Consider the following 12302-nt stretch of genomic DNA (forward strand, 5'->3'; position numbering starts at 1 on the left):
GCCATTTGGATGTTCTCTGAAATTTAAAAAATGTGTAACCCCTCAGGCAAAGTTCACGCTGGGAAGTCCAGGCTGTTCCTGACTTCAGTGGGAACCCTGGCCCTTGGCCACACGGCCTCAGGCGGAGTCGGGGGTCCCAGCAAAACATTGCAAAACAGGAAAAAATCTAAGGACACAAAAATAAAAGTGATGTGGCAGCAGGAACGGGGTTGCCATGACTTTGAGCGACTCGCTGAGCCTGGGTGGGATCCAATGTTTTGGAAGGTTCCTTCACATGACACAGAGTTTTGGAATTTTTCGGCTGGTAAATCCTTCTTAATTCAGGCCCCCAGGCTCGGCCAACTAGCTCCCTGGCTCTCTGTGTCCCGCGGGGGCGTAGGTTGGAAACTGGCCTGCATCAGATTACTCAGCTTTGAGACTTAAATTGTTTGAAGAGAATTTTTTGTTTTGTTTTGCTGGACGATTTTCTTGGAACGGTCTGATGGTAGAGGCTCCCATCACCTGTCCAGAGGACAAATTGATTTTTTAGAAAGGAGGCGTGGGTGTGGAATTCCCTCTTTCCCACTGAGTCATCATATCCTGACATGAGTCACTTTATTACTTGGAGGTCCCCAAAGGTTGTATTTTGAGCTTTGTTTAATAAATATAAATGCATGTGCTTAAAATAATTTTTTTTTTTTTTTGCTAAATTAAGTATTTTTTCCATGAATTAGTGCCCTGAAACAATCGGAACCATCTTAGAGCAGACACCTGCTCTTCCCACCTGTTTCTCTCCCTGGGTTCGGTTGTACCCGGCGTGGTGTTTTCTCAAACAATAGACCTGGTATGGGAGTCTCTCTACATGGGGCTTCCCTCTGAGAAATGTCAGACTTCAGGCAGGGCTGGGGCATGACTAAGGCTCTCCGGACCTTTGCCCTCAGTGACTCATGTCCCTGGTGTCAGTGGCCCCCTGGGCTGGACCCATCTCTTACCCACAGCTTTGCTGGGGCACGAAGCTGTTCTCCAAAGATGCAATCCAGATTGCAACTCTGAAGCTGCCCTGGAGATAGAGAAAATGGTCTCGTTTTCAGGGAGCTAAATATTTGCCTAAACTTGGTCCCCTGCATTGAAGAACAGGCTTTTAAGTCCAAGAATCCTGCAGTTCATTCTGTTTGCATCTATTTGAAAGAGGCCACAGAGAAATGACTTTTTAGTGAGAAAACTCGTTGTGTCTAAGCACTTCCACCATCAGAAATTGTTCCTGGTGCCAAAGACCTTTGTGTAATTCCCACTTCAAAGGCTGGATTTTGCATCACCCGGCAGACTTGACCTGAAGCCTGGATTGGCCTCACACTATGTACCTTGGGACTCAGTTTTCCCATCTCTAAGATGGGGTTGGTGGTGTTTTAGCAATAGAAGGAGATCAAGGAACTGAAAGTGTCGGGCACATAGTAGGTGCTCAGAAAACATCAGCTGTCCTTCTACCTGCACTCTGGGAGCCCCGTTGACTTCACACAGGGTTCAGAGGGCAGGGCCATACTGGTTTCTTGTCTGGGAGAAGAGTCCTTCCTGGAGAGGCGAATTTCTCTCCTGTCCTTACCCTGGAGCCATCAGACTCCTGGAGTCATAGCGTGGCAGCTGGAGGGAGTGTAACTAATGGTCTGCTTCCTCGCCTTCCCCATTTTACAGATGGGGAAGCTGAGTCACACAGTGTGGTCTTCAGACTTCTTTGAGATGACAGAGTTCGTCAGTGGAGGGCTGGGCCTGAAACCCCAACTTCCTGGTTCCCAGAGTAGCTGGCTGTCTGAAACGTGTGGGGATCATCTATAGATGACAGCTTAGGGCCGAGAAGAGTCACGTCTAGGGTGGGACAGGGGAGGAGCTGAAATCCGGGCTTTACGTAAGATTAATCTTGACTGAGCATCCAAGCATGCCCTTTCAGCCTCGCTCAACTCACTCAGCCCCCGGTGCTTCCGTGTTCATTTCCCAGGTGTTTATTGAGCACCTACTATGTGCAGTGCCATGCCAGGCACAGGTGACGCGTGGCAGGTGAGGTCTCTGCCCTTGGGGGTGGACAGTCTGAAACTTGTTTATACGCAGGACACTTTCAGATGGGGAAAATGCTATGAAGCCAGGGAAGCCAGGTCACAGGCCCAAGAGAGAAAAGGGTATGGAGTTAGGGGGGAAATATAGGATGTGCAGTTAAATTTGAATCCCAAACAGTGAGCTTCTTTAGTAAAAGTATGTTCTATACAATGGTAAGGAGTTTGGGACGTAAAAAGGTGTTCGTTGTTTTCTGAAATCCAAGTTTAACTGAACATCCTGTATTTTTATTAGTTAAATCTGGTAACCCTGGATAGAGAGGGGTCAGGGAGGTCTTCCTGGAGGAGATGGCTTTGAGCAGACCCCTGAAGGTGGGAAAGAGAGAGCCACAAGGACTGCTGGGAGAGTGTCCCAGGCAAAAGGAACCGCCCAGTGCCAAGGCCCCAGCATGGAGATGAGCTTAGGGCATTTGAGGGATGGGAAGCAGGCCCAGGTGGCCGGTGCATCATGAGAGTGAGAGCTCAGCCTGGAGAGGTGCTGCGGGGGACAGACCCGGCTGGGCCCTGCAGACACGGCAAAGAGTTTGGATTGCATTCCCAAAGCCACAGGTAGTTGTTGGAGGTTTTTGAGCAGGGGCGTGGCATGGTCCGGTTGATGTTTAAGAGTGCTCTGGCCATCTGTGTGAACAGTGGACTTGGTGGGGGGCAGCACTCAGAGAAGCTGGGAGGTGAGTGAGCAGCTGGTCCGGTTGTCCCGGTGGGGGATGGTTGGGGGCCAAGCCCACCAAGGAAGTAGTGGGGCAGACTTGGGAATCAAGGGACTTCCTTTCCAGATCTCAGTAAATCCATTTGGGCAGTGTTACCGTGTTGGGCGGCTGAAATGCTGAGCTAGGGGGGCCATTCCTGAACCTCCCCCACCCCACCCCCGTCTGCTGGGCTCATTAAGCCCATGCTTCCAGGGAGGACACGTTTTTCTGCTAGTTAGCAGTCATAAAGAGCAGACTGAAATGACTTCAACCATTTTTATTTGGCTAATTTTTAAAAGCAGGGCCAGGACTGGGAAGCATCACGCACGGTTTCCTAACATGAACTGACACTTTGATTTCCTCCCCATTTGCCTTGAGCCCAATGGCATGCTCACAGCCCGGGTGAGGACGGATTTGCCTTCCTCCTCCCAAAAGCTTGCTCATTTCTCCTGGAGTGCTGACACGAGCCCACAGCTCCTCCAGGCTGACTGCTAAGACTCCAGCCCCAACCCACGGCCAACCCTACTGCTTCCTGGCTGCTTTGTTCCATCGCAGGGTTAAAGAATTGCCAGCAAAGAGAAACCAGGAGACCAACCAAAGTATAGGGGCCATACATCAGCAAATGGGCTGGTGAGCGATGCCCATTCTTCTTGCATCTAGTAGGGGTTTTCTTCTGGAGTTGACTCTGCAGTGAAGTTAAAGCAAAGGCTATAATGTCAGCTGGGCATGGTGGCTCATGCCTGTAATCCTAGCACTTTGGGAGGCTGAGGTGGGCGAATCACCTGAGGTCAGGAGTTCGAGACCAGCCTGGCCAATATGGTGAAACTACATCTCTACTTGAAATACAAAAATTAGCTGGGCGTGGTGGCATGTGTCTGTAATCCCAGCTACTTGGGAGGCTGAGGCAGGAGAATCTCTTGAACCTGGGAGGTGGAGGTTGCAGTGAGCTGAGATAGTGCCATGGACTCCTGCCTGGGCAATGGAGCGAGACCCTGTTTCAAAACCCAACAAACACAACAAAAAAGGCTATGATGTTACTTTAGCCATCCTCCCACCCCATTTTTTTTTTTTTTTTTTTTTTTAACTTGCAGAGTTGTGCTCAGTCTTCTCTAGACCTAACCCCTTTGCACAAAGTGGTTAGCTCCTTTCTCTTCACCTCTGACTAAGACTTGGAAGGGCCGTTTTCACACCGGCTGCCAGTCCTTGTTAATTTTGGATGGGAGAATTTTGCCTGAACATCTGCTCAAGAGACCAAAGTCCTTTATTTCATCTCAGCCCAGAGTGGTAGAAGCACACTTGGTCTTCTCAGTCCTGTTCCAAGGGGGTAGGTCTGCCCAGAGTCCCAGACCCAAGGTGTGGGTTGGGAGGTGGATTATACAGAACTCCTGGTCAATGGCACTGGGAACGCTGTCTGGGCCTAGTTGCTCTGATTGTGTTTGATTCCTTGTCTGCACCCATATTCCCAGCTCCTTCCTCATCAGCTGATTCCCACAAAGGACCCCATAATAAGGGCTTGGTGATTCCTCCTTGCAGGGTCCTGTGGCTGGAGAGGTCAGTGGTCAGATGTTTCCTGGACTCTGGCTGTGGGGTGCACACTGGAGGATCCTGAGATCAATTTGTTTGTTTATTCAGCCAGTATTAATTGAGCAGCTATTATGTGCCAGATGCTGTAGAGCTGAGGATAAAGCAGAGAATGAGATAGCTATAGCTCTGCTCTGGGGGAACTCACAGCCTGGGGCTGGGTGGAGATAGCAAACCAACAGGTAGCTAAAATGATGTCAGGCTGGAAGAGAAAGTTATAGGGGGATGGTTTGGGATGAGGGGAGGTCTCCGTGAGCTGGACCTGAAGGATGGGAAGGGGATGGTCACAGGAGATCTGAAGAAAAGCATCTTGAGAGATGGAAACAGCAAGTTCCAAGGCCTGGAGATAGGCGGGTATGGCTGTTGGAGGGAAAGAGAAGGTCAGTGTGTCTAACGGAGTCAGAGGAGGAAAGCTGGGTAGAGAGGCTGGGTCCCCACCTCAGTAGACATAAGCAACCCTGAGTCCATGTCTCTCTTGAGCCTGGGTGGAATGTCCCGCCCTGCCTCTCTGTCTGGGGCTCCCTGGAGGGCTGGAAGGCATGCGTGGCCCATCTCATGGCCTGAGGTAGAGCTGTGCTAGAGCTCAGTCAGAGCTGATGGTCCATGCCCAGCCTCCCTCTCAGGCTTTGGCCCCGGAGAGCTCCCAAGAGACAGGAAAGTCAACAGGCAGTTGCAATGTGCCTTTTCCTTAAGGGGAAAAATATCTTTGTTTCAAAATAATAAAAACGTAAGCAAATTAAAGTCACCATGATGCTGCATGTTTCTTGAATCAGTGAAGAAAGGCATGAAGGTCTCACCTCACCATTCAGGCCCAGCCCCGGAGGTACAACCATATGAGTAGCTTGGGGCACAGGCTTTCAAAGTTTAAGTAGACTTACGAATAGACTCACAAAGTAGAAAAGAATTGAAGGGCCATCCTGACCCAAGTACTTTGGTGGGTACTGAAGGTTTTTGCTTCATTTCATTGCATTAAATTCTTCATTGCAAATAAATAAAATGGCCATAGAAAGTATTTATTGGTAGGACAATGGTTGAATTAATTATGGGCCATCATGCTGTACATACTGATCTGCAACATTTTTTAAAAATCTGCTTTTTATTTTATTTTATTATTTTTTTTGAGGCAGAGTCTCACTTTGTCGCCCAGGCTGGAGTGCAATGGCGTGATCTCGGCTTACTGCAACCTCCAGCTCCCGGATTCAAGCGATTCTCCTGCCTCAGCCTCCTGGGTAGCTGGGATTACAGGAACGCGCCACCACACCCAGCTAATTTTTGTATTTTTAGTAGAGACAGGATTTCACCATGTTGACCAAGCTGGTCTCAAACTCCTGACCTCAAATGATCTGCCCACCTCAGCCTCCCAAAGTGCTGGGATTACAGGCGTGAGCCACCATGCCCAGCAAAATCTGCTTTTTAATAGAACAGGATCATATTTCCAGGTTAGAAAACACAGATCTACCTTACTCTAAGCGATGCCCAGTGCTCTTTTACTGATTTTCCATACTAATTACAGATGGCCCATAATTAATTCAACCAGTCTCCTACCAATAAATACTTTCTATGGCCATTTTATTTATTTGCAATGAGGAATTTAATGCAATGAAATGAAGCAAAAAACTTCAGTACCCACCAAAGTACTTGAGTCAGGATGACCCTTCAATTCTTTTTTACTGGAATCAGAACATACAAGACTCCAGGTTCTAAAATCATAGTAATGATAGCAGCATTAACTATGGGCTGGGAATTTTATTAAGCATTTCACATACACTGTCTTTTTTAATTCTCGTCACATCTCCTTGAGGTCAATAAGATTAACCTTAATTTTTTTTTTTTTTTTTTTTTGATATGGAGTTTTGCTCTTGTTGCCCAGGCTGGAGTGCAATTGCGTGATCTTGGCTCACCGCAACCTCCGCCTCCCGGGTTCAAGCAATTCTCCTGCCTCAGCCTCCCAAGTAGCTGGGATTACAGGCACCCACCACCATGCCCAGCTAATTTTTTGTATTTTTAGTAGAGATGGGGTTTCACCATGTTGGTCGGGCAGGTCTCAAACTCCTGACCTCAGATGGTCCACCCGCCTCCTCCCAAAGTGCTGGGATTACAGGCATGAGCCACTGAACCTGGCCAAACTTTATCATTTTTGCTTATGAGGAAACTGAGGCACAAAGAGCTGCCACTCAAAGGCCACACAGCGAGTAAACTATGAGGACAGAACTTGAACCTGGACAGAGTGACATCAGGCTGAGAAAACTCCATCAGCGTTTATTTTTTATTTTTGAGATAGAGTCTGGCTCTGTTGCCCAGGCTGGAGTGCTGTGGTGCCGTCTCCACTCACTGCAACCTCTGCCTCCTGGGTTCAAGTGATTCTCCTGCCTCAGCCTCCTGAGTAGCTGGGATTACAAGTGCCCACCACCACGCCTGGCTAATTTTCGTATTTGTAGTAGAGATGGGGTTTCGCCATGTTGGCCAGGCTGGTCTTGAACTCCTGATCTCAAGTGATCCACTCGCCTTGGCCTCCCAAAGTGCTGGGATTACAGGCCTGAGCCCCCACACCTGGCCCCATCAGCATTTGTTCTGAATTCCACTGCCCCATGGGAGTGCAATTCAGAGGTTGGGATTAGTGGGTTCTCCAGGTGAAACCCCAGGACTTGTGCACCCGTGGATGCAGGGTGGAGCGGGAAAGAGGAGCCCGGGAAAATGACCCCGAGGTACCTCGCAAACCGCGCGCTTCCCTTAGAGGCCAGCCTCCTGGAGTGTGTCTTCCACATGCTGCATAAAATCGAGAAGGACGATGGATGTGGATTTTCACTTCCTGTTGGGGACTTGTTTGTCCAGAACTGAGTGCAGCCCCTCCATGAGGGAGTACAGGTCAGGCCAGATTCCTGGGCTGCCCTTGGAGCTTCTGATACCAAAAGGGTGCAAAAGAAAGAAGATAGGCCCTTGGCTCATGGTTTAAGTTTTGATTTCTTATTCCTGTGAGGTCTTTTTCTCTGTGTGTGTGTTTTTAAAGTTAATGGTGAAAAGACCCACTTTGGAAAGCAAAGGAAAATCAGGCACCGTGCTGCAGTCTCACATAACAGACCGTCGCTTCATAAATTCCCTCCAGTCCAAACCCGTAGGCAGAAGTACTGCAAGCAGAAAATGCAGTTGGAAAATGTTTATTATTTTCTGATTTTAAAATGCTTGTGTTTTTCTCAGTATTAACACATTGTGGAATATATGCAACAAATGATAAAGAAGACAGTGTTGAAATACTCTCTTGCCACTAGCTGTAATAACCGTAACCCATGTCTGTTGAACTTTTTTTTTTTTTTTTTTTTTTTTTTTTGAGACGGAGTTTCTCTCTTGTTGGCCAGGCTGGAGTGCAATGGCACGATCTCAGCTCACTGCAACCTCCATCTCCGAGTTCGAGAGATTCTCCTGCCTCAGCTCCCCGAGTAGCTGGGATTACAGGCGCACGCCACCACGCCGACTACTTTTTTGTATTTTTAGTAGAGACAGGGTTTTACCATGTTGGCCAGGCTAGTCTCGAACTCTTGACCTCAGGTGATCCACGCGCCTCAGTGCTGGGATCACAGGTGTGAGCCACTGCACCCGGCCCCAAACATTTATATAATACCCTGCTTGGGCCTGTTACCATATTTAATCTTCAGAATGACCCCATAAGTTATGGGTACTATAATTATCTCCATACGTTGGATAAGAGGCAGGGAGAGAGATCGTGTCATGTCTAAGGTCTCACAAATCATTGGGGGTAGTCAGGGATTTGAAGCTGAGTGTGTCTGCTCCGAAATTTGGGGTACACAGGAGTAAAATGGCAGAGCGCTGGGGTGACAGAAATTGGTTGTGGCTGCAGGACATGCCCACGAAGGCTCAGGGTTCCAGTCAGCGTGTTGTGGAAGGCCTGGCAGAGAACACTGGAGAGGGCAGGACTTCCCCCCTGCCCGCCATGGACATCTTTCCCTGAGCCACACTTACCGGGCTCTGGGAGGCTGTGGGATGTGGCGGCTCACTGCCTCACTGTGGGGCGTCCCGAGGAAGGGCTGGTTGCTGTGGCTGGAGCTCAGAGGAGGGGAACTAGGCGGAGGAGCTGCAAGGCACAGGGATCTGAAACTGCACGAGGAGCACTGACTCTGAAGCCAGGCTGCCTGGGTTCCAATCCGGTTTCCCCACAGGGTCTGGCTGTGTGACCTTGGTCTGTGCTCTCACCTCTCTGTGCCTGATGTCTTCCCCTATAAAATGGGGTGAGGAGACCTGCCTCCTACGGGTGCTGTACAGATGAGACAAGCCCGTGTATATGAGGTGCTGAGAGTGATGCCAGGCATGTAGTGAGCGCTCAGAAGAGTCGGGTAAGAACAGTGCCTGGAGAGGCTGGAATGAGGGTAGGAGCCGGGTTGTGCAGGGCCTTGAGGGCCACAGTGAAGCTTCCACGGTATCCTGAGGGCACAGCAAAGCAGGGAAGGGCTTGAGATCTGCATCTGCATGAATCTTTGTGGTAAGTGACCCTACAAAGATCCCACCCCCATGAAATCTTTCTCCAGCCTCCCAGTAACCTTCTAGCCTCGCAGTGATCTGGTGAGCTTCTCTCGTGTAACAACCTTGACCTGTCTTTGAAGCCATCTCCTTCATTATTAGATTATGTCAGTTGTTGCTTAAAGGCTGTGATTTAATAACTACTGTGGGTCTTTGCACAGCCCCCTTGCTTCTCTGGGCCTCAGTTTCCTCATCTGCTGGTGTGGGGCTGGCTAGTTTCTAAGGGTACTCTCAGGAACCTGTGTGCTGGAATTCTGTGGCTGTCAGTGGATGCAGTTTTGTCTGCCATGTACACTCACCAGAGGTAGGAAAAGGTCTTCTTCGTGTTGCGTCCCTTGACCCGGAGAGGACAGTCCACGAGAACTCTCCTCTTGGTGACGCCCTTTTCGTTGCACCGCCATTTTGTATTTTCTGTTTCATCTGCCGCTATTGGTGTGAGCCTAGGAAGAGAGCTGGGAATGGAAGCTTCATGGGCCCTACTTAATACTTACTGACCACATTTCCAGGTACTATTTTCTCCCTTTCCTCCCCATTTTGAACTTCTGAAAATGATCCTTTTTTTTTTTTTTTTTCAAAGCAAGCTCATATAAGTGGAAAAAGAAATGATACTGTTGGTGGCAAAATTCAATAATTCAGTTCAGGCAAGGAGAGGCTATGGGAGTGGGTGACAAACCAAACAGCAACATGTTACCATTTCCTCTGTTCATTTCTTACTCAACCTTCAGGCTTCAAGCTCACTTTGCAGTTGTGGATGAAAACACACTTTTTGATGAAGACCCTAGTCTGGTCTGTACAGTCACGCTCCTGGTGGTGACCTCTACCTGAAAAGGGGACATGTGTCTCTGTTGGGTGGTCTTTGACCTGTCTTTGACAAAGAAATGAGGATTGTCCTGACCAGTTCTATACAGGACTTTGCACACTGAAAGGACTCAGGTCTTGATGACTTTGCTTCCAATTCCTCGATGTCCATCCGGCGATCTTCCCTTGCTTCCTTTTGAGCATCAGACATGCCTGCTCAGTTGTCTGAGAAAACAGGGGGCATGTCTGATGTTAGCCTCTGGCTTTTTCTTGGCCTCACCAGCAGCCGTTGGAGCCACTGACACTTCTGTCTGTTCACTCATGAGATGTTGATTAGGCATTTGCAAGTGTTGGGGAGATGGTGATGAATATGACTTGGTCCCTTCGGCAGGGACCAAGGAACACTAGAGTGAGAGTCAGTACATGAACCACCTGTTCTCTTCCCTTTTAACATAGCCCATGTTTTGCTGAGTCATTTCAGGGATTGCGCTGTAAGGTCAGGACTTACAGACTTAATTGTTACAAAGGGCTCTAGTGTGTTCATTGCTTGTTCCTTGTTAAGATCATCTAGAGAGCAATCACAAGACTTTATGTTAATTTTTCATGGGGGAGGGGGTGGGAGTATGTTTAAGTAATGCTTGAAACCCAGATTTCATTGGGTGAATCTTAAGAGCCAAGACTATATGGGTTCAAACCTCAGCAATCACAGAAGATGCGAATAGTTGTGCTTAAAAGTAGGGAGGGGTTCAACTCTGCACAGCAACATGTTAAAGCCTCTGAGAAGTCCTGCAGTGAAGAAAGCCATTCGACTTTGACTCAGCAGTTTCCAAATGCTTATTAGCATGTCGAATTTTTCCCACTTCTCATAAAACTATTTAATATCCTTCAGAACCAGTGTTCCACAAAACATCCTGGAAATACTTGTTGAAATGATTTGTTTCAGCTAAAAACTACCCAATGACCAGTATAGGTGGTCAGCAAGAGAAATCAATTATTTGCAAATGCAGAGGTGTTTTTTTTTTTTTGGCCCAACTTCTTGGACCCAAACTGGGGAAGTAGTGTTCTGCTTCTGGACAGGAGAGTTTACTGAGCAAAACCTCTTCATCAGTTGTTAGGACTGACATGAGATCCAGGCTGTCTGCTGAGGAAAGGTGGAGGGTGAGCCCCTGTCTTTCTGCTCTTCAGTGACTTGTGAGCCAGGACACCACTGAAGTCACTGGCTTCTCTCATGACTTGGGGCCGCATCTTTAAGCCTGTGTTCTCAGACCACCAAGAAGGCACGTCTGGGACAGTCAGGGACCTGTCATTGTGCTTCTTTAACAGCTTTGGCATATAATAAAGTATAACATATAACAATGCTTTTAAAAATTATTTAGTTATTTACTTGTTTTGAGACGAGTTCTCACTCTGTTGCCCAGGCTGGAGTGCAGTGGTGCAATCTTGGTTTGCTGCAATGTCCGCCTCCTGGGTTCAGGCAATTCTCCTGCCTCAGCCTCCCAAGTAGCTGGGATTACAGGCATATGCCACCACACCTGGCAAATTTTTGTATTTTTATTTTTAGTAGAGATGGGGTTTCACCATGCTGGCCAGGCTGATCTCAAACTCCTAGTCTCAAGGGATCCATCTGCCTTGACCTCCCAAAGTGCTTGGATTACAGGCATAAGCCACCATGCCCAGCCCTTAATAATGCTTTTTTTTTTTTTTTTTTTTTTTAAAAAAGAAAGAAATATGGACATTCAGATATGGAGAAAAAAATGATAATAGGATTCTGGACAGTTTCTATTTTTTTTCTTGTTTTCTGTTGTTGCCCTGTTTCTTTTTGGCTATCAACATTATTTTATGTTTTAATTTTTAAAAATATAACTTCAACTTTTATTTTAGATTTGGGAAGTACATGTGGTTTGTTACATGGGTATATTACATGACACTGAGGTTTGGGTATGAATGAGCTGTCACTCAGGCAGTGAACACAGTACCCAACTGGTAGATCGCTGGTCCCTGCCCTGGTCCCTGTCTCCCACCTCCATTAGTCCTCAATATCTGCTGTTCCCATCTTCATGTCCGTGTATACCCCATGCTGAGCTCTCACTTATAAATGAGAACATGTGGTGTTGAGTTTTCTGTTCCTGCCTTAATTTACTTAGGACTATGTTGCCTTGTTTTCTATTGACACCATGTCTTCCTTTTGGAAAAAGGAAATATTCGTATGTATAAATACATATATACACATACATGCACATATTGACACATACACACCTCACTGAAATGACATAATACGTAAGCTAAGATAAACAGAAGTTGGTGAGTTTTTGTCTTAAATCTTTGGTTTCTAATAGTTCCTTCAAAGTCTGTCATTTTTGAATTTTTCTAGATGGGCAGCAAATCTGGGAGATGGAAGCCACGGTGGATAAGGACAAGAGCCAGCCCGTAAGCACGTGACGCACTGACTGTCAGGCAGCTGAGTGTCTCAGTCCCCCTCACGTTTCCCTCCTTCATGCTCTTTCCTTCTTTCCCTCCTTCCTTCATCAGTGTTCCCCAGAGCTTTGGACCTAACAGGTACTCAATATGTGCATATTAATGAGTGAATTCAACATTTATTGAGCACCATGCTCTCTGATTTATAACT

General features: G+C 47.6%; 1 protein-coding gene across 8 annotated transcripts in view; it reads left to right on the forward strand.

Moving 5' to 3' along the window:
- Positions 1-12302, forward strand: part of NFATC2 (nuclear factor of activated T cells 2) — a 180710-nt gene that overhangs the window by 119815 nt on the left and 48593 nt on the right. For all 8 annotated transcript variants that reach the window (XM_025399025.1, XM_025399024.1, XM_025399029.1 and 5 more), the window contains exon 7: positions 12048-12103. In XM_025399025.1, coding sequence (XP_025254810.1) covers positions 12048-12103 — 56 coding nt within the window. The remainder of the gene's footprint in view (positions 1-12047; positions 12104-12302) is intronic.

Source organism: Theropithecus gelada, chromosome 10, assembly GCF_003255815.1.
Source record: "Theropithecus gelada isolate Dixy chromosome 10, Tgel_1.0, whole genome shotgun sequence".
Classification (NCBI taxonomy): domain Eukaryota; kingdom Metazoa; phylum Chordata; class Mammalia; order Primates; family Cercopithecidae; genus Theropithecus; species Theropithecus gelada.